This window comes from Acipenser ruthenus, chromosome 14 (assembly GCF_902713425.1).
Source record: "Acipenser ruthenus chromosome 14, fAciRut3.2 maternal haplotype, whole genome shotgun sequence".
NCBI lineage: Eukaryota > Metazoa > Chordata > Actinopteri > Acipenseriformes > Acipenseridae > Acipenser > Acipenser ruthenus.
This window is the reverse complement of record NC_081202.1, coordinates 3,952,048-3,977,870: the sequence shown is the minus strand read 5'-3', so window position 1 is coordinate 3,977,870 and position 25,823 is coordinate 3,952,048. Positions and strand designations below refer to the sequence as shown.

Genomic DNA, 25,823 nt, shown 5'->3' with positions numbered 1-25,823 from the left:
GTCAATTGTGAACATTTACCCGGTTTCCAGAACACCGACAATAATATGAAGTTGCTATCTTAAATGGTTTGTGATATTGGCATGTGAAATCAAAATCTACAGCTTGACATTTAAAAACAAGCCACAATCACGGTGCGCTTCCAAAGTGACACCATTTTAGGAACAGGATGCTTCGCATACAAGATCCCGAAGCAACTGCTAGAAAAACAGGAAGTTTCATTTAAAAATAATAATACAAAACACATTAAAAATAATCATTTTGCAAGCTGCAGATTGTGAGCCTGCTGGCTCCTGTGTAAGCCAGCATTCCAGTAACCACACACAAGCTGCGGCACACAGGCTTGTATTTTCAGAGTGACGCCCACACAGCCCTCTTTCTCAGCGTGTGATTAGGAGGGCTGCTGCATGATCACACCGGATTCCTTCCCTCGGCTCACACACCAACAACTTGCCCTCTTGGCTGCATTCTTCTTCAAACAGCCCCCGTCACCTTGGCAACCCAGCACTCCTATTATGGCCAGCTGGTCTTTTGAAAGCAGCCTCAGCTAGCGTCTCAACTTTTGTTTTACTTCAAACAGGGTAAAGAGTTTACTTTAACTCCCACACCATTTTCATACAAACTGGACAGAGGCCCAACCTCGGTGCAGCCTGGGATACAGACAGCAGCATTCGAGGGTGAGGGAGAGAACAAAAATAAAAAGCATTTTGGAAACTCTGACTCAAAACATACTGCAATGTTATGACAAATCTCACACATGCATCCAGATTTATTTTGTTCCAGGATGGAAGTATGATCTATACTGTTTATATGAAAAGCAAATCGCTCAACTCTCGCCATTATGTAAGAGCTGACATGCTTGCCTTCCGATGCACACCGCTTGATCCGCAGCAAGCACAGTGTGTGTCATGTGCTCCATCTAAACTCAACTGCTTAAAAAGGAATTTCAGACAGTTGAACTAATCATGTGGAGATTCGTACTGAGAAATAAATACTTTAGCTTTTTTTTTAATATATATAAATACATTTAGGTTTACTGTTATTTGAATATCAGGAGATGGACTACTTCACACAAGCCGTTCAATTCAGACGGCAGTGTACACCCTTCAGTGTAATTTAACAGTACTAAACTGTGTGTGTGTGTGTGTATGTGTGTGTGTGTGTGTATATACATATATACACACGCACAGTTATATATACACACACACATCTATACACACTCACACACAGGGTGATTAGAAAGTAAGTTTACCACATCAACGAACCATATCACTGATGTGGTAAACTTACTTTCTAATCACCCTGTACATTAGCAAATCTTTACATCTAAAACAGCCCTTTCCTAGACTATAGACCTTTACATTGTAAAAATCAAGAATAAATCCAGATTAAAAGCAAGGATTATAAATATGAGCTGAAAGCCATTTCAAGAAAAAAACATACAAAAACAAAATGCGTAGTCAGGATATGTAGAAGCTTGGTCTCCTTGGTGTGAGGTCACAGGAGCCGAGTATCCTGCAGGATAATGAAGAGAAGGAATGCTCAGCTCACAGAGCAGGGGATGAAGCAGGTGCTTTACATGGCACAATACGGAAACTGATGAGTTATACTGCTTTACAAGCTCCGTCTTCTTAGTACAGCTCAGTAGACATGCTAGATAACACATGCTACGAGAGAGCTTCCTCTCTCGATCTGAAGAAACACAAATCAGGCTGCAAGGCAAGACTGTGAACACTTCACAGTTTAAGATACATCTTCCATAGCAACGAGTTAACTGGTCTTGGGATCCAAGATATGCCGATAGTGTCGAGAGATTTTTCCAAGACAATGAACTATCTAAAATAGATGCATAAATACAAATTAATAAAATAAACCAAACAAAACCGACCATTCCCAACGTTGGACAGTGGGTTACTAAACCTACCTGCAGTAAAACCGTATCATCATGGTGCTACTAAACCTACCTGCAGTAAAACCGTACCATCATGTTGCTACTAAACCTACCTGCAGTAAAACCGTATCATCATGGTGCTATTAAATCTACCTGCAGTAAAACCATATCATCATGGTGCTACTAAACCTACCTGCAGTAAAACCATATCATCATGTACTAAACCTACCTGCAGTAAAACCATATCATCATGGTGCTACTAAACCTACCTGCAGTAAAACCGTATCATCATGTACTAAATCTACCTGCAGTAAAACCATATCATCATGGTGCTACTAAACCTACCTGCAGTAAAACCGTATCATCATGGTGCTATTAAATCTACCTGCAGTAAAACCATATCATCATGTACTAAACCTACCTGCAGTAAAACCATATCATCATGGTGCTACTAAACCTACCTGCAGTAAAACCGTATCATCATGTTGCTAATGTATTCCTACACTGATTTTATCTTTTTTTTTGAGGAACAAAATAAAAATGGTGTAGCTGAGGAATGCCTAGATAAGCATAGCTGCAAGTTACTGCACCAACATAGTTTATATGGAATAATAAATAAATAAAATAAAATGACCTGATATTGTAAACTTTAAAAAAAAAAAACACCACACAATACGTTGGCTTCCGAAACACTTGGCCTTCTCTGCCTGATATTCCACAGACACACAAAGAAGGAAATAGCAGCCTGGATCTTATCAAGACAGTGCAAGCTTTAATCCACCTGGTGCCTGAAGCTCCACTCATACAGTAAGAAAATATCATGGCCTACATTTGATTTATGTTATAAACAGATGACAATATGTACTCTTAACAAGACTGGCGTTATTAGCCAATGGGTGTGGCCCATTCTAGATCTCTGAGCAAACCTTCAGGATTAAAAACACAACCAACCACCAGGAGCACAGTCGCTTGCACATTTCAGTCAGTATTTAATGGATTAAGAAGGAATGGCAAGTCAGAGTAATAAACAGCTTCTGCAGGTGAAGATGAAAGATTAAACCTGTTACTCAAGAATGCACCCCCATCATTAGCTCCTCTAATGTGCTGCTTCTCTGTCCTCGGGCTACAAGAGCACAAGACTTGAGCACCTGGGATGAAGGTTTCAGAATGCAGAAGACAGACACAGAAAACTCAAAAACACTGTGATAGGTGAATAATATTTTTTTTATTTATATTTTTATAAAATTACAAAGTTGCATAACTGCAAAGTTCAAAGTAAACACATCTCACGATTAGCACTACCTTGTGTAAGGTTTCAAATCTCAATGTATTAATTCATTTAGTACTAAATCACACCCAGAAATACACAACTGACCTACATACAGTACAAGCAGTCATCAAAACTTGAATAAAAGTGATAGTTAGCTCCTGCCTGTGTCACAAGTGTATCCAGTACATATTAGTTTTAAAATCTACACTTATTAGTGCTTTGTCCACTGTGAAATACATGAAGGCACTAAAATTACCACCATGGGCCAATGAGGGTGCAATACCCAACTCCAATATGGGCAGTACCGATCCCAAAGAGGGCTTCCATACAGTACATGAAAAGCAACAGGGTGGATCATTTTCACAAGGACATGCACAAGCCTTTTCGGTTCATATTATTATTATTATTATTATTATTATTATTAATAATACCTGGAGTCGCCCATTGCCTGCACTAATAGATGCGACTCATTCCTAACACTCGTTTTAAAGACTACAATTCAAATACAGAAATGCACGATTTGCAAGGGATCCTTCAAATTAGGTGGCAAAGAGGAATGCGAGTACAGCAATCCCCACCCCACCTGCAATCACACGCCTACTTCAATACCACAGAGCACGCGGCTTAATGAGACAAGCCTCTCAAGTGAGAACACAGCCTGACAGCACAGAACTGACTGGCGTGAACACCTCTACCCAGCCTCTCAAGTGAGAACACAGCCTGACAGCACAGAATTGACTGGCGTGAACACCTCTACCCAGCCTCTCAAGTGAGAACACAGCCTGACAGCACAGAACTGACTGGCGTGAACACCTCTACCCAGCCTCTCAAGTGAGAACACAGCCTGACAGCACAGAACTGACTGGCTTGAAAACCTGAGAATACAGCTGGAATGGTGGAGGTGGGGGGCTTCCCATAATGATTACACACATTCCACTTAATGTTTATGTTCGAGATCAAAGTTAAAGCAATCACCATTTCTAAGCCGTACACTAGTCGACAATACTGGGATTCGCATCCTGAATGATATGACTAGCTTTCACAAAATACAGTTAATAAAACCATCCAAGAAATATTCTACAGCTTACAGTGTATTCATGATGTATCAAATCTTCCCAAATACTAGTGTTTTACAACACATGCAATTTGACTCTCTAAATCTGCCGTGTGTCTTTGAAGAACAGTTATTTTGGTTTAGCAGTGATCTTACCCAGTCACTACTTGAAATGCCACTGAACAGGAAAATGCATACAAGAACTGTTTATAAAATACAGTCAGCTGGGTCAAATGGTAAATGCTCTTTAAAATACCAGCCTGCTCCTCAATTAATCATCCTGGTTTTCATGACCAGCATCTCATTTCATTCTCTTTCTGTTAGCAATTTTAAAAAGGAGGCAGAAAACTACAGTACAAGTAGCACCATCACCACCAGAATCTGTTCTTGGAATCTTTACTGTCCTTGTAAAAACACTGCGTTGTCATCATATAGTCTCACCACATACAGAAGCGTGACAAACAGTGCATACAAATGGTTTAACCCAAGACTGGTGAGCATCTACCCATCTTGAACAGAACGTGCAACAAAATTCCCCTTCCATCCCTTTACATGGAATCAGCAATCTGTGTTTGCATTGGGTGGGGATTTCTTTCTCAGACACTGTTCTCCATGAACTAAACCGTAGATCTCAGCAAAAAGAAAAACAGAATTCTCCACACTCTTCTGGTGAAACGCATTTTGTTCCAATATTTCATTTTGGATAATCCAGGTTTTGCTTACAGCATTAGGCAACACACAATGTACTCTGTGTAGTTCACTACAATATACACAAAACGCCTGAAGAAACAGGTTTAGACCCTTGTTTGGGTCTACTATTGAAATGATAAGCTAACTCAGAAAAGCATGTGCCACAGTCATGTTATTTAATGGGGCTTTACATTTCAACAGAGAGCCTCTGCCAGTAAGCCAGTTTCTGAATCAATGCCACACTTCAAAGCAGCTCCAGGTCTCAGATCAGTGAGCAATCCTGCATGGTAACCCAATGGATCTTTGCTGCTATCTGAAAAGTATGGCAACCTTTTGCCTGGAGCAAGCGAGGGGAGTGTGTTTACAAAGAGAGTCATCAAAATACGAATGAGTCACAAATGATTCAGCACTCGCATTAGCATGTTTATCATGCCTTGACAATCTGTTTGGTTTTCTGTGGGCGGTCAGTATCGCCTTCTTCAGCTGCTGCCTCTGAAACTTTTAAACGTGAAAGTAAAGAAAACACAGCCAACAGAGAATTTTACTAAGGGTTCATTTCACAGTCTAAAAAAGAAAGAACTCTATGCAGCAATAGAGGTGTGGTGCTGAACTAATACAGAACAATGGGTCCTGTACAGAATCATACAAAAATCAGATTCTAGGTAGTATTTATTTCCTAAAGCTTATTTCCTTTTTTTAAAAAAATATCTTCTCCGCCAGGTGCAAAAGGTTATGGAAAAAAAGAATTTCCAGCCCAACAATACTTGACTTGCTACAGTATGTAATGCACTCAGCCTACACCAACAATACAAGACTATCTGTATACACAGCCTATACAGTATCTCGCTTATCCTTTCCTTGCTAGGAAGGCATAATATCTCTCAATACATAAAAGCTTACATTCTTTCCAGCTCCTGGTTTACAGCCAAATTTTGACCGACTGGCATTCCAACACTCCAGTGATGGAAGATCTGAATTTGTATTCGCTTGAATGCACTCTTACGATGCGTGTTCAATGTATGGCTATTTTTTTGTGCGACAAGTAACCCTTTACATGATGCCTGAGAACAAGATAGAAAGCTAAAGAAATTTATTAAAAAAAACACACACACAACATGTCAATACATTACTGTACTGATAAAAGAGACTTGCCATCTAAAAGACAAATCTGTTCAAAACACACACACTGAAACAATCTCCTTTGTACTTAGTTTAACACATGCTTTTCAAATTCTTATCTTCAAGATAAAAAATAATAATTATATCCAACACAATTTTTGGTTTCTCTTACTTTAAATGTTACAATGTATTTCAATTATAAATGAATGTCAAGTATGTTACATTGCAGAACATTGAGATACAAAGAAATGAGATTTTTAGTGCCAACAGATGTTTGTAGAGTACAGTACCAGTAGAGCAGAGGATATTTATAAGCTTACAAAGCTTTGAAATCTAAAACGTCATGCATGAATCCTGAGTCATACAAATTAAAAAAAACAAAAAACACACCCTGGTTTCACCCATTCCAGGTTTTAATACGTGCTTGATTATCCCCAGTGTACATTAGGTCACAAGCTCAGGTGTGTCTTATTAAACTCATAGTAAAACCAGGAATGGATCAAACTGCTATGCAATGGGAGTCTTATTTATGTCCCTGAGCTATTTTGCACCATACCACAAACATATATTAGATTACAATGATCTAACCTGACAACAAAACACATATAAAGATTATAAGAAATGCTAAAATTATATTTTATTTCAAATCTGAAAACAATTGTGTGGTGATGTCAATTTTTTTTTGTTTAATTAAATGCAGAAAAGAATGCCGAGAAAAAAAAAAATTCTAATATTTTATACAACTAAAATGCCACACAATATCAAAAGAAAGGATGTTATTTGTATGTGTTGATGTGGTATACATTTAAAACAATTACTGTTCAAAAAAGTGAGTGAAGCAACTTTCCAGAGTGAAACTGAATAAGGGTTAGGTTCAAGATAACAGCTTTGTTAATGGCATTTGAAACACCACCAATAATTAACATTTTACTGATCAAAGTCAGCGGAGGCAGAGCAGAACCGTGTCTAATTGTGCAATGGTAAACCTTTCCAAAATGTGTTTACAGTGACACCCTTACTGTATTTATACTAATAATTAGAAATGACTGTCTCAAAGATAAAAAAAAAAAAAAGATTTCCTGAGATTGGGTCCCCTGATTACGAGGTTTGGCTTTTCAAACCTCTGGAGACATACATATATAGAGGATATACTTTGTGTTGTGATTGAACCCTTTTTGGACTGATGGGAACACTACATCAGTCAGACGACCGTATTAAACTAAAAACGAGGGACATTTATGACGTCAAAATATAACGTCAGTGTCTGCCATTAATCTGGATAATGTATAAAAACATATATGCATTACTGTAAACATCCCACCAATTTGTATGAAATAAGGTTTTTAATAAGCCTATGGGCACTGGATAGCAATCAGGTCACTTACACTTTATCAAGAGATTTTCAGAATTTAAAGACCTCTTTTATTGCATTGGTTTGTGGAACAACAAGCCGACTACGACTACTAGCTTACAGATCCTAGGAATCACTTTCTGATTGTGAATTGCATCTCTGCTTTTTACTACAGCCCTTAAAACAGGGGGGGGTCAAACTTCATGGAGGGCTGCAGTGTCTTCTGGCTTTCATTCCACCCCAGCTCTCAATTAATTAATTGGTCTAATTATTTGATTAACTGGACACATTTAACACTTCTCTTCAGGCCTCAATGTTTCACAGGTAGTGTACCTTGAATCAAGTGCATTTTTAAAACTAGCAACTGTAAAAGACCTTGAAAAATATTAAATATGTCAAATTGAACAAATAATTAGGTCAATTATGTTAATTGAGAGCTTAAGTTGGAATGAAAACCTGTGGCCCTCGAGGTCTGGAGTCTGACACCCCTGCCCTAAATGAAGGCACAAATGCTGGTGTAGTAAGTAATTTGTCCTGCCTGTGAAGAACCACACAACAAAGTGCAACACCCCCCTTAGTGCTTTTTAAAGCACACCAGCATGTGCGTGGGACAGACAAACTTTTCAGACTAAATGTATTTTTTGGGGGTTTTTTTAAGAAAGTTAAGAATATGTATCATAACTACACTGGTTTGAGAAATGGTGTCCGGAATCCCAACATAAACATATACTGAAAGAAAAAAGAAATCCAAGACTTCAGTGAAGCAGTTTTCAGTGTTTGGACTGACAGGACTCGAGCCATTTACAGAGGTACCAATTATGAACTGGTGGGATGGAATTATGCGTTTCCCTGTCTGTGTCTGTCCATGTAAATTTAACTTTTACCCATTTCTCTTAGACTGGTCAAGTCAACCACATAACTGTGGGACTTGAATGTTTCCATGACTGGTCTAAACGTGGGTGTCAAAGTGGATAGAAACTAAATTCCCCAATCAAAAGCCATTAAATAGCAATGCATAAATAAATAAACGCTATATTAACCCTTTAAGGAGAAAAACAACTTGCTTTGCAACTTCTGATGACACTTGTGGTGTGACTTATTGCAATCCATCTCCTTTAAAAATCAGCAAATTTGCATACCAACTTTAGAAGCGAGATTGATTTAAAATGCAAGGAATTCTCAGAGCTCAGGCCACGAGCATTGTGTGAGGTCACTCATTATGTTACCCTGCGGGCAGATAACTTTAATTTGACGTCAATACTGCAAAATTAACTGCTTTGGTATACGGGTCGCTGAAATAAATTATATTGTTTGCGTCATATGTTTCACAATCATGGAGTCGCATATGCTTAAAGATATTATATTGTAGTATTATTATTATATTATTATTATTATTATTATTATTATTATTATTATTATTATTGTGTTAAAACACTTTATGACCCACACATCCAGTTTATAAACTGGATTGCTATTTTTAGTGTAAAGATTTTTAGAAGAAAAACCCCACGCTGGGGAAATGTAAAGATTAATTCAGCCCGTCCAAACAATACAATTTGTCTTCAAAAACTTAAAACACTGAGTTCAAAAGTGATGTTCAACTTTAAAAAAAAAAAAAAAGTACGACATTAAGGGTAAAAGCAGGCAACCCCCGCTTCCCAGCCACATACACTTCTTGAGATAAAGTAATTAGATAAAAAAAAAAGAGAATTCCAATTTAGTTTAACGAGCCCCGCCATTAAACACACATGTTAATGGCAGTATGTAATTTCAAAGAATAACCAATTCAGTGGTCCCCATCCCAGGGGGTCTGACAACAGCCGAAGTACTCCATCAGGGGCTGTTTCACAGTGTCCATGCTTTACATTCGCTTAGAAACACAACACCTCTTTAAAACCCAAACGCCTTCACTGACATGTCATTTATTTAAGTTCGTATTTATAAATATTTGTCCTGCTGTATTAGAATTGGCCTAACACAAACCGCATTAGTTTGAATGAACAATTGTCAAATCCAGAACGAATTAGTAAAAATAAAAAGATACCAAAATGCTAACAAAATAATTACTCAAAAATACCTTAAACAAATAAGGTTATATATATATATATATATATATATATATATATATATATATATATCCAAGTAAACAAAAACTTTCAAATGAGTCGGAAGATGTAATTGTGCAGTGGTTTTCTTAACTCTGCGTAAACACATTACGAAAATGTCGCAGAAAGGTTTCTAAAGGTTAAAAGAAGAAAATAACCAAAAAAAGTGAGCGCATTTCACCGTCAGTAATAAACACTGGTTTGGGAACCGCACAGTAAATCTGTCACGGTCCTGTCTGTGTGTTTAAAACAACATAATCTACAAATCTCAGCCATTATCTCATCGGCCAGCGCATAAAAACGCGATGTGGAGGAATTCACTACCAAAATAAAAATAAAAAAGGTACTGTAAACTTACCGAGAAAGAAGTGGCACAAACCCGGAGAAAGAATCGCGGAATTCCTTAGAAGAAGGACGGCCCAGTTCCTCTGCGTTTACTAAATCAGTGATTAAATCCCTTCTCCTCCTCCACCGCACCAGACAAATCCAACTCTGTCTGAGCGCCAAAAAAACAGCTACGAAACACTGACTCTGTCTCGCTGTATGAAAAAATAATAATAACAGGAGCTTTTTTGGGGCGCTCGCTGGTCTCTCCTATGCTTCTCTGCCCGTGTAGGGTGGTGTAAAATCCAGATAAATCTCTGTAAACAGCTTGGGGGGGTGGGGGGTACGCAGCGGAGTTGGTGTCGGGGCGCCCAGCCGTGTTGTAAACGGCTCGCCTGCACAGCGGATCAGCGCAGACAGCACCGGGCCTCGTTCAGACTAACAACACCCAGCCCACGACTGCATCCGGGTCGCGGCGTTCCTTCAAATCGAGGGGGGGGGGGGGGTACGCTAGTAACGCATTCCTTTGAAAGTAAAGTACAATACAAATGTTAATTATGCAGTGTTGTTTTTATATCGAAGAATGAAGCGCAGAGCAATGTAATGCTGGAAGGTTATTTGTTTTAAAGTTAGACCTGTCAAAAAAGTTATGTGATTTGAACATTGCTTGTTGTTGTTTTGATACAATTACTTTATGTTATTAAAATCAGTCATAAATCTTGAGGCAGTTCCCAAAAGGTGCGTTTTCAAATATAATAAATTCGTCTTCGTTTACTGTAGTCTTCTATTTGGTTAGTTGCCCCAGCTTATTTCGCCTATGTCACACATGCATGCGCCTACAATTACATACAGCAGGGTGAGGTTATAAATCATTTATGACATCTTAAAGCCTTTTTATTGCCTGGGAAGCAAACAAAATGACAAAGGGGACAATTTTTTCTTCTTTTTACTCATTACATTTCACGTGAAACACATACGCCATAAGTATAACCTTTTAAAAATGAGTACTACTGCACATACACCATTTTATAAGTGCTGTTTCTGAGCGCATGCTGATGTGTGTTATTGTGGACTCAGTTAGCACATGTTTGGTATTCTAACCCTGTACAGGGTTCGTTTCCCTGGGGCAGCAAGGCACGCATTATAGTGAATTGTTCACAAGCAGAACCTGAACAAACAAACATTTAAAAACACATTATAACAAATTAACACGTCAACCCTTTTTTGTTTTCCAAGTAAAGTCATGCAAAAGGTGCTAAATGGCAAAAAATATAAAAAAAAATAACAGGTTGTGACATTGCTTAAGGTTATTATTATTATTATTATTATTATTATTATTATTATTATTAATTTATTCATGCGTGGCAACACAGATACACGTTTATCCTTTTAAATACATGAACGGTCTGTCTGAATATTTAACTCAAACATTGTTGATGATAGTGCAATGATGTGTGCTTTATCAATTTCCGTCTCTTTAAAAAAAAAAAAAAAAGCTGCAGCAAATTAAATGCCAGCCTTTAATAATTGATCCCTAATGCTCGAGCCAACTTCATTCCATACAGTCACGAGTACATTTAAACACAGTATCTGTATCCTCCAGGAAGTCAGATTCACAATTGCATTGGATTTAGTACAAGTAAAAGTTTAACGTCATTTTTCTATTTATTTTTGTTTTTATTTTGTCAGAAGAAAATAACAGAAGGAAGAGTGGCCATTGCATCTTAAATCATTAGCACATCAAAGTGCAACAGGACCCTGCAGAGGCGTTCCTTTTAAAATGCTATTGTGAGACAGACCAATGTGATAAGCTTGCAATGCTAGTTACCATTTGTAGACCCATCTACAGTAGAGATCGATACTTTAATAAGAGTCACACAAAGTTTATTTCAGATAGTGTCTAGGGCACGGCAGAGATACCAGTGTTGCTAATAAGTAAAAGTTTTGATAACTTTTCCCCAAATCCAGACGGTTATCAAGCAATCAGACAAAAATAAACCTGGCTGCAATTCACTGTAATAAAACCCTAAACAGTATTTTTTAAACAAGTTCTTTTCATTCAGGTCCATCACCTGGCAAATAATAATAAAAAAAATAATAATACAAAGCCTGCTTAACTGCTAATCCACTAGCCCTGCCGTATCAGGCAGCTTTTGGAACGAGTGCAGTTTCTTAGAAAATATATCCCAGACCAATACTGCGCATACTTTCCGTGATTTTACTATAGAGATGGAACTCCGCTTGCCACACAGTCAATGTGATTTCTGATACATTTGCATTCCAATTGTATATTGCGCTGTTCTACTAGATAAGAAACACTGTGCCCAGCTAGGCTGCGCAGTGCTGGAAATAAGACTCCCATTGCGTAGCAGTTTGATTCATCCCTGGTTTTACTATGACTTCAATAAGGCACACCTGAGCTGTCACTCGTACGCCGTGGCTACTCTGCTGTGCAATAAGGCTTTTCTTTCTATTCCCTCTGTAGTGTTTTGCCATGAAAATATGGGACATGGCAGGCTTAAATATTACAACATATGGGCAAGGGAGATTTATTCTTTTAATTTAAGATTTTAAAACTGAAAAAAACAGGCAAAAATAAATTATCCGTTGTCAAAAGGAAAATAAAAACCTGTTTAAAATAAAACACGTTCGTAAAAGACCCGAGTCATGCGAGGTGGATGAAATCCAGAATGTACATCTTCATTAGTGACAGACAGATCACATTTTTCTCGAGGTTTTCACCTTAAGGGCCTATAGAATGTAAACCCGAGTTTTGCATGTTTGGTTAGGAAGTGGCATGTTTTGAGTGTGTCCTTTTTGTTTTTGGGAGTCAATTAGAACAAAGTTCTGAGATCAATCAGCTACTTGGAAGTGGAGGAGCTCAGATCAGTGGAATGGTCTCTCCTTCGTAAATATTCTGTTCAGTTTACTGTGAGGACATATAGAAGACGCAAAATCATGATGACGCAATTGTTGCAATTGTTACCCCATATAAAGCAATGGAAAAAATGGAAACAAAAATCAATTAAAAATATATTAATTTGTTTATTTGTGTCCAAAACTACTACTACTTTTATTTCAGCTATTTTCAATATTTCATGCATGAAACGGTTAAAAAAAAAAAAGGGTTCTCAGCTCAACAAAAGGACCAGAATAGATCTGAAAGCAATGATATGTTAAGGTTTTTGTAATAAGGTTAAATATAAATATATATATATATATATATATATATATATATATATATATATATATATATAGTGCAACAATTAAAAATGTGCACTTGTTTCTTTTCTTAACTAGCCGTACAAATGTATAAATTATGGGTACATACAAGTATGCCCGATCTGCTATACCCTTCTGAGTTGTTTATTTAAACTCTCATAAACGGTTAGTATAGTCCCAGTATACCGTTTTTTGACGGCGGTACACTGCATTCTTTGATTCATTGACACAGGAGAGACCCTTGCTGTGCACGCTATGTTTTGAAAATTTTGCTCGTACAGGTAGGAAAAACAAAACCGCAGCACATCACACAGGTCAGCACATTGCAATGGCATTAGATAGTCATTACTCATAGCTGCTCCCTCATGATATCACAGTAAGTAATCTCGCCTCAGTGAAAGTGACGCTTCCCTCACAGAACAAACACTACACTGTATCGAGCTGCTGAGAGAAGGGTACCGTTCAGATTCCACTAACAGGGTCCTCCCGACTAAAGATTCCGCTGTTAGACATTATGTATGAGTTCATGCTTTCCTAGTCTGGGTCCAGGAATAGATGATCCTTAAAAATACAATTGCAGTCTATTCTACAGCCGACCGTGGACGGGAGCTCCGAGGGGGCGGCGCTGAATTGGCCGAGCGTCGTCCGGGGGGAGGGAGGGTTAGGTCGGCCAGGGTGTCCTCGGCTCACCGCGCACCAGCCACCCCTGTAGTCTGGCCGGGCGCCTGCGAGCTTGCCTGTAAGCTGCCCAGAGCTGCGTTGTCCTCCGACGCTGTAGCTCTGAGGCGGCTGCACGGTGAGTCTGCAGAGTGAAGCGGGCGGCTGAAGGCACACGCTTCGGAGGACAGCGTGTGTTCATCTTCGCCCCCTCCCGAGTCAGCGCAGGGGTGGTAGCGGTGAGCTGAACCTAAAAAATAATAGGGCATTTCAAATTGGGGAGAAAATAATAAAAAAAACTGATTGGCAACGACTAAATTTAAAAAAACAACAACAAAATAAAAATACTATTGCGACGCCACGTAATGCCTGGGTAACTGTGCATCGAGGATTGTCTATCAAAACCATTACCAGGCTCCAGCATGATCAACAACGGCAACACAGTGAATCTGGAACACCATTTCTGGAATCTCAATAAAGTGCAATATAAAACGACTACAGCTTTCAAAGGTAATGGCCAAAGCACTATACTGTTCCTGTCCATGTTTTACTCCAGCAGCAGTTCGAAGTGCTCACAGATTTACAGTAGTTTTAAGGTAAGCACACTGTACAGAATTCAGCTCGGGTGCCAATCATTTGCACATGGCTGTATTACACAGCAGTGATGCCAAGCACAACTCCATGGTTGCTTTATTTATTAGAGTTGATATTTTTATATGATCAAGTGTTAAACTAAGACTGTGAATGCAATGTTCGCTATTGTATTTGGGCACCCTCTTCTGGTCAGAGGTATCTTCTGGTCTGGTGAATATCACACACTTACCTGCATGTCATGGTTAATGAAAAGCATCATGCCGAACAGAACGCAGATCTTCCTGGGTTGATTATCAAAGAGCAGCATTTGATTTTTAAATTGTGTTCACCTATAAAACCAGCCTTACTCATTATACCTGTTACCACATCTAGGGATGAAGCTATTTAAAAATAATAACAACAATAATAATAATAATTTGAACAAGAAAAGGGAGTTTCCTGTTTTGTATGGTGTAAGGAATCAAAACTTTTTTTTATTCAACAAACAAAAAACAAGTTTTGAAGCAATATCCAGCAATTTTTTTTTTTATTTTTGTAAAAGAAGCCATATTCACATGTATGGTACATATACCAGCAAGGTGTTCCTTTGTAGTACAAAAAATGTATCCATCTAACTACTTAGACATGGTGTCTGCAAGCAGCTGATTCGAACAACAGCCTCTCAGTAGCCAACCCTGTGTTACACAGACCTTGTTTGTTGGATATTTATGTGCCGTTTCTGTTCCGAAAGCCAGTGCAGAGGCTGGTAAACCACTGTGCATTCCACAAGTAGACACAGGAACTCTTCAGTGTCTGTGCTGGAAATTACTACAGAACCTCCCCATAGCAGTACATACACACCAAACAAGGTACATTAAAATGAAAAGAAAAAAAAACTACTGTACTAGTGCTGCATTAAGATGAATCATAATTCAGTATTCCCCAAGCCCTGCAGGACAGCTGCTGTTAATCTGGCCGATTCATCAGTCCAGGAATTGTACAATTCCTGCACATTATCATCTCAGATGAAGACAATCCAAGGAGTGTCTCTGTCCTGATTGTGTGGGTCTTTATCCACACAAACACACACTGTCAGACTTGAGCTTTGGATTCACTGAATACATCTAATGCAGCACTAGAAACTACAACAAGCACAGGCAGCACAAGGAAGCAGGGCTTGTTATATAAAAAGGCCCAGTGTTCAGAACTGCCTTGGTGTTGCTGGATGTCCATTCAGGCGTCCCTGACCTGGTCTTCTTCCTCCAGCTTTCTGATCTCGCTCTTCAGATAGTTGATGTTCTCACGGCTGGCTTTCAACCTCTCCTTCAGCTCTGTTATCTCAAAGCTGCTCTTCTTTTTGGCCGATTCCAGTTTTTCTCTCGTCCTCATTTCCAGCTCTGCAACTGAAATATATAATGCCCAAATCTGCATTTATCCAAGACGCACGGAGACCCATAATCCTATTCAGGTTCACACAAATTCTATTTGTGAAGTATAGCATTGTTTTTTTTTTAGGACAGAGGGGCAGCCACCCTTATAAAAGTCTTCCAGGGTAAATTTGCATGGTCATTTTGAAGCCCTGCCTCCCCCCCCATGCTTTTCCCATGGTTATAGTAAGCATTTACCAGTTTACCATAGTTGCTGTGTTTTTTTTTACCATACCTTTGTGGGCTTTACAGTGCTTACCTATACTTTACCATGCGTTCACTGTGCTATTCTTTTACTATGGGAAAACTTGTATGACGGCCCCATCACAGTGCTAACCTGAACACCCCCTTCCATTCACTCCAGGGTTCTGCGATGTGCACCAATACACACTATGGGCTCGATCACCAGACTTATTTCACTTGTGTTCAGGGCTGGATCCGAGTCCAGGTCTTCAGAAGTAAAAGACCAAATCTATCATGACTTTGCCTGATACTGACACTACCGTCTTGGATGTCTCAGTTTCTATTCAGCTTACATTCAGTTTCGTGTTTGTAGGCTCCCAGCGTTAACTGCCTTGATGTTGTCAGCAACTGCTGCATCATTGCTGTGGGGTCCTGAAAAATCTGAAAGTGGAACAAATACATTGAATTCAGAACTGAATCTACAAGCAGAAGCTCATAGGAATTAAGCAGGGAAAGAGCCGTCGGTCTTACCATTTCATCGTAGAACTCAGAGACCACTGTCTTTTTTGGCATGGCGCTGGAGTCTGACTGGAAAAGCTTCAACAAGTGATAGAGGGTGACCTGTGGAAAAGGTGTAGATCAGTTTTAGTAGATGTCTGCAGAATTATCCTACACACTACAGAACGTTCACTTTTACCAAAACTACCTCCCAATACGTTCTGATTATACCAATTTATTTTTAAACACATGCTCACTGTTCTTAGCTATTGATCATGGTTAAAATGTATGGAACATTTTTTGTGCTTGATACCACCTTGTGGTGAAAAATGGTTATTATCCGAACACTGCATTTACCAACAAGATAATTACAAAACTCCAACCCGTCAGTCCTAGAGGTCTCAAACGTGCAGTTTGGAAAGAAACACACGTTACAGCAAACATTTTACTTTCAGGCACACTACTCCTGGGTTACTGTAACCATTCTTATAATAAATATTTTTAAACAAACTACAAATGTGTAAAAAGTGACACGTTAAACAAAGTACTTTTTTTTTTTTTTTAATAAAGTTTGCGTATAAAAACTAAAACTAGCAGTACAATGTGGTGCAGGACTGAAAAAGGCATGACAATTATTATTATTATATTTTTTTTAAATTCTCCTGCAGATTTTGTTTGTTTATTTCAACTCCCCATGTTGCATTTTTATAAATGACAATGTATTTGACAATGAGGTGTTAATTGGAAGAGAAGACACACTTTGTCTTGGGAACACTAGCATCGATACTCAATACTGGGCAGTGACAAACTCCCACGAGCCGCAGAGAATCCGTTTGCCAGCAAGGGTCCCAAACAGAGAGGTTTGCAGAGCTGCTGGTCGACACGGTGCACTCAGGACTACACTGTGCATTCATTTCAACGCTGTATGTCATTGCAACCTCTTTGTAACATCTTTCAAATAGGTTTTGCAAACCATGTCAGTCAAGTGTGTCCTGGGTGGTTCTTTCAAGACAGATCATCCTGCTGGGATTGAAGTAAAAGGAAACTACAAGATCAAAGCACTCATACTCACAGGTCTCTCGTTGGGATCGATGAAGAATATCTTGATGATAATTTCAAATTCACCCCAACCAGTTTCTGTAATTTCGTAGGGTGGCTTTGTGACAACTGGAAAAAGAATTGGGTTGATCCAGCACATTAAAACAACTCTGAATTGAAAAAACTTAATTGAGAAAAACATGGAATACAGACGTGTGTCAAATATTAAGAAAATAACTAAAACAAGCTGAAACAGTGGGGGAGGCGGACTGACATTTACATAGAAGTCCCCCCCATAGAGATATTAAAAAAATAAAGATACTGCTTTGAACCTTACCTCTTAATGGGTTTCCATAACTTTCATGCAATTTGAACTGAATTTTCTTTACATATGCAGACATATCCTGTAATTACAAGAAATGTTGTGATTTTGTAATTAATTAGGGGTCGTTTAGGGTAAACACAAAACAACTCCTGGTGAAATAAACATTGCAGTATTAGATTAATGAATCACTTTTAGTTTGAAGATGTTGTATGAATTCCTTACTTTCACGCAGTCCATTATATTTGCACACTCTTCTCTTCACTTTAACGCCTCCCTTACTGTTAAACCAGCTGCTTCTCATAATGACTGACTAGGAAGTGCTGCTGGAAATTAAATGAAGGCTTACATACCGAGAGCTTTCCTAATGTGTAGCCCTTGAAGGACTCACAACGGTATTATCACTTACCTTTCCAAATATTTAGTATATAAAACGTAACAAATACTGAAAAACATATGCTGTTTTTATACTGCAAGGACAACATGTGATTCTAGCCTTATTGGTTGGGCTGGAAATAAGACCCTTATTGCATAGACCCCCACCCCCACCCCCACCCCCACCCTTCAGGTTTTAAAATGAGCCTGATTATCCAAGGTGTAATGGTAACAAGCTCATGCGAGTCTTATTAAACTCCCAGTAAAAACAGGAATATATCAAACTGCTCTGCAATGGGAGTCATATTTCCATCCCTGGTTATTGGCAATATCACAGTCAGACACTGTGAATGCAGGTGGGCACTGGACCCTGCAATGCACCTTAATCCTGGCTGAAGTACCCTTGCCATACAAGTGAGGTCTATTGCATCAGCCCTCTACACCACCAACGCACAGCGAGTCTTGCCTCCTTATCCAATGGTACTGCCCAGCCTTGTTTCCTAGTGTATATGCCTACCTCATTCCTATAGGGCTTCACGTACACCGTCCACTGGTGCGTGTGTCCATCTTCTTCTCTTTTCTTTCCAAAATATCGAGCAACGTTTCCGTACACTATCGGTTTCACGATTGTAACTCCCTGAAACAAACACATTCAAATGTTAAAGACACGTAATTAATAATACGTCTCCGTTACTGTTAACGTTAAGCTACTGAAAATAAACTAAAATGGCACTAGTAGTGTGTTACTGACATCGGCTGTATTAGTACATTACAACTCGTTCAGAATTGCAGTGCATTAAACGTGGCATTTCAATCTATCCAAGCGCCAAGGAACACTGTTTTGTTATCCTAGTCGGTCCAACAGTACAATAACAGCAGTGTAGGTAGGAGCAGTACAAAGACGGTGTACCACTAATGCTACTGCAAGTTGAACCAAGTAAAGAAACGACTGGCACCGACACACATTACAACGTTGTTAATAGAGTTTAAATAACACCCTGTACTGCGGTCAAAACACAAAAACAAAACAAACTGACACGGCACCTTTACTCTCCCTCCAGAATCAGGTCCAAATTCAGCCATCTTCTTGAACATAGTATTGTAAAAGAGACGCTCGTTTGTAAAGGACCCTCGCTTTGTCACTTATTTCAGCTCTTTTGATTTAGATCCACAATTCACAAAACTTATTCCATGTAACCCCCCCAAAAAGAACACTTTGCGCCTCCAGCTAGAACCAAATCCACATCCATTCAATCTGCGGCAGGCGCCTCGGTGCCCTGTTCGGATACCTCCGGAGTGCATTGTGCAACAAGACAACGTTCCGCTGACACGGCCAGTATCTAGTTCCGTTTTGCATGGGATTGTTTTAAACGCATTGTTATCGAATGCGTTGTGTTAAAAAGTCGAGCATTGCATTTTTTTCAGCGGTTGTAGTCTGTAAATAGTTATAAAATAAAAGTGTACACATATTTTTTGGTAACTGTACACTTAACTCAAACACTCAAAAATAGAAAATGTTTCAATTTCCTTTTGTCGTTAAGCTTTAATAGGTATTTAAGAACAATTACACGAGGAGAATACAGAAATTATGAATTTATTTATAAAATACAGATGAAAACATTACTGCGAATACCATTCAGTTCTGGGCGGTGAGCGACGGATGTAGTAGCCACTAGAGGCCGCTAGAGGGTGCAAAACAAATGGTGTTGAAATGAATGTAACAGTTTGATAGTGACAGAGTTAGTTTTATGGGTTAGGTTTGGGGGTAGGTTTAGGGGTAGAGGTTAGATTTAGGGATTACGTTTAGGGGTTATAGGTGTAAATCGCATATGATGTGGCGCGGATTGAAGTTGCGCATGGACAAATAAATGGTGTTAGTAATTGTAATAAGGTAAGGTGAATGAAGGAGTAACATGGGGTTTAGTTCAATTACTTCGGTTGAAGTTTTTCGGTTTTTGGATAAATAACAAAAAATAAACTGCGCGAGCGCAACAAGATACGTAGTTGTATGTGTTATATAGCTATATTTGTTTGTAGATAACTTAATTATTTTTTCCCGCATTTTTTTCTTTAAAATAATATAATAAAGGTCAAGGATGAGAGATTTTGCGTTTTTAAGTGTGTGAGTTGTGTTGCTATTTTGCACCCTCTAGCGGCCTCTACTGGCTACGACATCTGTCGCTCACCGTTTAACTTAATGGTATACGAAGTAACGTTTTCACCAATATTTCATAAATAAATTCATAATTTTTAGATTTTCTTCACTATTGTTATTAAAATTACATAGTAAAGCTTAACGACAAAAAATTGGCAGCATTTTCTAATTTTCAGTGTGTTAGTTAAATGTATCCTACCCTACCTTTTTTTTTTTTGCATAGTAGCCTAGCAGCGCTTTTTGTCGTTGTTTTTTCCAATTTACAGATTTATTGGGTCGTTTTAACTTTTTATAGAATGTAATTAGGCCTTCTATTTAGCACACTCCAAATATAAAAACACACGCAGTGGTGTGCAAACAGTAACACACAGCTGATTGTGTGAATTTATAACATTGTATAGATGAAATGGTAGCCGTGACCTAAATTATTTAAAAAAAAAAATACCTTTCTAATCAATAAAAGTAAAACAAGAGCGTTGGTTAATTTTAAATGATATAATTTGCAACTTTAATTAAAAATCCATCAATGAATGGGGTGTACATACAATTATATGGTGATAATGACAAATGTACAGTTTTATGCACTTTTTACACGCATATCCTGTTCTGCACACTGAGGCCGGGAACCAACCGATCTTACGTTTTAGGTACAGGTTGTATTTTGCGGGTTGTGCAATGATTGTCGTAGGAGTGCAGGTATCTGACCATATTTCAACACCCTGTACTGTGTTATTGCTTTCGTATTACACATTATATATATTTTTTATATTTATATATATATATATATATATATATATATATATATATATATATATATATATATATATATATATTTAAAGGGTACGTAGCTTCAAATGTAATTTTCTTTGTTATTTCTTGTGCCCTATTGTGAGCTTTTTTTTTGCAAGACTATGTTGAGATACTTCGATTAAGAGTTCAGGAGCGGCACTTCAGTTCTGGTTTCAAATATGAATGAAATATAGATTACGAATACTATAGAATAAAAGTCATTATACCCTATAATTTGCCTTGTTCTATGGGTGTTCAGGGGATGGCAACACTTGCAGAAGACCACCAGAAAACACAACCAAGTCACAGCATGTAGAGCAGACACGTGCAATGCACGGTCACAGAATCCTTAAACACGAGACGTGCATGTTTCTCTCAAGCAACGTGCCGAGGGATGTATTGTGAACCGATGTTTCATGATAATTGGGTAAATGGTTTTCCAAATACAGCATGAGGATAAATCTGTAGTGTGGACCATGGTACTAGTAGCAACAATATACCATTTTCATCCCGCGGGTGGGGAATAAGAGACAGTCATGTACCCAAGCGGTGTAGCCATTCCACTTTGGCTGTGGCGCATGCTAGATAGAGCTAGAGATATAAAACATTTTTAAAAAAAGCATTGACAAGATGCCTTATGCTTTTTAGTTTCAAAAAATATATATTGGTTCATTCAAACTCAGCCCATAAACAGGTATAAAAACTACACAATTGCAATATATTTAAAGCTGTAATTCGCTGTAGTTTTGTTTAATTCGTCAGGGATAGTAACCTAGCCCATATGATCAATAGTACTAACCGCACTCAACCGAACCTGTTTCCGTTAATACATTCACAGGAATGGCAGAAAATAATCCTCTAAAACGTTGAAAATACATTTTAATTCACCTACTTAAATTGCAGCTATAACCGGTAAGGCAGGAGGTAGAACCTCTGTATACTGATACATGTAACTACTCAATGTGACAGCAGGTTTTAAAAAGAAATGCCTTAATATTTTCTATTTTAGAAATTAAAAAAAAAAAAAACACAACCACACATGTAAAATCACCCTTTTAACACAATACAAAAAATGACACAAATGTGGATTCAATATTTTATTTCAGCATTGGATCATGGAGGTGAGGGGTTAAAGAGATTAAATACTCCAAAACAAACACAAGGGTTAATTCTAGGCTTGTAGGAAATAATGTACGTTGTGCATTTAAAATGTAGCAAATTCCAGTGGAATATCCTGCAATGTTCGTAGCTTATTGATTCTTGTACTAGAAAATGCTGAAGGCGCATGTACTTTTGGTTAAATAAATACAATCCAATATTCACAATTAAAGGCCGACAAAAAAAAAAAAGGCATTTCACTGTAACATTTCTTCTCTAATTAAGGAATTGGATATCCACATAGCAAAGTAATTGATAACAAATCCACAAATGGATCATTTAGATCTTTAATACAATTGTAATTTCAAATGCAAAGTCCAAATTGCAATAAGCAATTGCAAAAGATCAGATCACTCAACATGTTTTTTTTAAACAGCTTTGTGAATTTAATGATTTAAAGGGATGCCCCAAATTCTATAATTGAAAATCTGGAAAACTTTAAAAATTGAACAAACAGATCCCTTTAAACATACTACTTTGTACAGCCCCCACCCCACCCCACCCCACCTTACCTGTTTCAGTGTCGACCAGTATTCGTCCTTTCACACGACCTGACGTTTGATTTAAGTATTGTAAAAACAGGACTGTTGTATGCCAAGGATAAACCAATCCAGTGTTTTCTCTCTCACTATTACAGTAAACTGTCAGGTCATCTACTGTGGCTAGCCAGACCTTTCAATGGCCCTTACCAGGCTGGCCTTGTAGCTTACACTAGTGGTTTTCAAACTTTTTATAACAAATGTGGGTCTGCCAAAAGCTCCCTATGCAAAGAAAATAAAAACACACATTTATGCACACTGTATAAAACAGGAAATGCAGGACAACAATGTAATCTATTTAAACCGCTACTGGCTGATACTGCATAACTTGTTATTCAAATTTTTGTATCTTGTCTAGTTAATAAGGTAGCCATTAAATCCCATGGACATCAACTGCAGTTTAGATAATTAAAACAGACCACTTTCTCTCCTCTCTATATAAAAAAAAAACACATTTGTGGTCCCATAAACCAAATTTGGAGACCTTACTTGCACACACCCAAAAAAACAAAAACAAAAAAAAACACCCCAAAATGTAGAACAACTTTCATACCCAATGTTAGAAACGGTCCACTGTATGGTAGCTTTGATCTTTAAAAACTTCTATGTGGACTGGCTAAATTATAGAAAGTTAGCCTAGGACAAAATCCATTTCTCCTTTCTATACAACTTGCCCTAAATAACCTAATTACAACCATTTCAGGTTTGAAATGGCTTTTTTATTATATAAAGTAAGGTGATATTACCTACTTACTGTATCTAGTTTAGCGGGTAAGGGTTATATTCAAATTATACACTGATGTAATCAATCTTCAGAGCTGTTCAGAAGTAGGAAGATAAATTATGGAATACAAATTTGAAAGTTTCAGTTTCATCACACTGGCCCTTAAACTTACCTGGACTTTCACTCAGATTTAAAACCAGTTAAATAAATACATAAAATAAAACTAACATGTAATATAAAACTTCAAAATATTTGGCATACACTTTCAAAATGTTTCATGCAAAGAATGTTCAGAGTATCTAGACCACAAAAACACCAGCAAAAGAGAACTTCTATTTTTTCACCCAACCCCCCACATTGCCTATTCACTGGTATTGTGGCGGTTTGATTAACCCATTATATAGTAAGCAGATACTGTACTGACAAATTGTTATGCATATTTATTACAGCAGGACAATACACTGCTGCAAATCAATACCTCAGACCTATTTTAATGCAGAATGGAATTCTGGTATATAAAATTAACGTTAAGCAGCTTTTTTTTTTTTTTTGAGAACAATTTGATTTTGCAGATCATATAGTATTAAAACATGGCAGATCAGTGAGCATACACATTTCACAAGAGATACACTTCAACAAGTCGGGCAGTGCACCTTTAAAAACCATTCGTGTTACAGCTGAATGCTTTCCAGTGCCAATACCAACATGAAGAGTCTAGTTTGCACATTAAATACAAAATAAATAAATAAAAAATCCCTGAATATAATTACCAATATGCAGCAGCAAGCGTTGCCAATTGCTTTTGGGTGTTAATAAAACTTTAACACTGCCTCAGTGATCACACCCAGTCTGATTTCACATTTTACAGTTTGTTAACATGCAATAGCAACACAGTATATTTCCAGTTTTTGTTGTTGTTGAAACCCGATTCAAATATACAGACTAAGACATAAGTAACAGTCATTTAGATGTAAAGTTAGGGTGTCTGTTTACTTAAGACAATGGGCTACTCTCACATTACCTGACATTTGTGTGCCTGTGCAGGGCTATCAAAGAAACCATGGGTCTTTTAAAAGGGAATGCCGAATGCAGCCGACACTTGACAAGGGGTTAACATGGATTTGTTCCACAGCCACTAGAGGGCAGTACTTGTGTACAGTGTTCAAAGATGCAAATATTCTTCCATTACTGTTTGCATTTTCAACCACAAAACCACTTTAGGACCATGGAACAAAACTAGTCATTTCTTTTCCAACATCCCTGTATACATTTACATTCCCTTTACAGTAATTATGCTAGTCTTCTGTATTTAAAAACACAAGAAAAACACAGCATTAGGATTGCAGATGAAAAAGTAGCACTCTGTACAACTATCCAAGCTGTTGCTATGTTTGCGCTTATGAAACCATCGTGAACAGTCCTGTATTGCAATGCTCAAGACGTAGCATTTGCTAGACCTTGTATATAAAAACAATTACAGTACAAAACAGTATTTACCAGGCAACAAAAAAATAAAACTTATTTGTACTTTGAGCATTTAAAAAAAAAAAAAAAATGGGGCTTCATTATCCTTAAATATATTGTATATGTGCTTGTTATATATATAAAAAAATGACAAGCTGAACAACCATTCAATCTTCAGTTTGTATTACATTACTATATAACATGGCCTGCAGAAAGGGAACGTTTGAAACTTCAAATAGGTTTTGTGTACAATTTCAAAATGTAAAAAAGAAAAAAAAAATCCCACCATTAAATTCTAGGATTTGTGGGAATTAAGTTATTATATACATTATTAAAACCACCAAAACAAAACACTTTAGGCAAGTTTATCTGCAGGTCATAAGCTCCTAATTCACTTATCCAGTGCAGCTTAACACTTAACACAAATATCGAACTGCTGACTTTTAAATACATGGCCTGTCATTTATGAAAGACATTTGTAGCATAAACTAGCATTTCAGTCAAGTCTCTGTGTATAATCATTTCACTATGCTGTGTTGCAGGCAGCTTGTTTAAAATGTATTGCTTGTTTTACAAAAAGTATGTATATTTTAGTAGAACTGGTTACCAACAGTGCACGAGGAAAAGCCTTTTAAGAGTTCGATCCAAAACATCAATATGTGTTTACCATTGAAATAGACTTATCATATTTATCTAAAAATATCTGAAAGCAAAACACACAAGTAAAGTGTTTTCCTGATGAATGTCAAGGTATGAAAAAAAGTCTTCACAAAAAATACATTTAATATAAATGAACTTAACTTGAGGAATCCGGAATAAAATTTTTTAAAAAGTGCAGCTTTTAAACAAATCTCAGCCCCAGTAAACTGTTTATTACAACCCTAAATCTAAATTTAA

At 37.6% G+C, this 25,823-nt stretch overlaps 2 protein-coding genes across 2 annotated transcripts in view; both read right to left on the bottom strand.

Moving 5' to 3' along the window:
• The window catches only part of LOC131697386 (fibroblast growth factor receptor substrate 2-like), a 29,050-nt gene extending 18,748 nt beyond the window's left edge, over window positions 1-10,302 (bottom strand). Inside the window, exon 1 of the mRNA XM_058985600.1 lies at window positions 9,837-10,302. The gene's annotated coding sequence lies outside the window, so the exon portion shown is untranslated. The remainder of the gene's footprint in view (window positions 1-9,836) is intronic.
• Window positions 10,303-14,784: 4,482 nt separating this feature from the next.
• LOC117973512 (YEATS domain-containing protein 4) lies at window positions 14,785-19,406 on the bottom strand. Its single transcript, XM_058985613.1, has 7 exons — window positions 19,142-19,406; window positions 18,615-18,734; window positions 17,738-17,804; window positions 17,435-17,529; window positions 16,396-16,485; window positions 16,218-16,305; window positions 14,785-15,657 (listed from the first exon to the last, which is right to left on the bottom strand). Exons 1-7 carry the CDS (start codon window positions 19,190-19,192, stop codon window positions 15,488-15,490), a joined length of 681 nt encoding a protein of 226 aa, XP_058841596.1. The 5' UTR covers window positions 19,193-19,406; the 3' UTR covers window positions 14,785-15,487.
• Window positions 19,407-25,823: the final 6,417 nt, after the last annotated feature.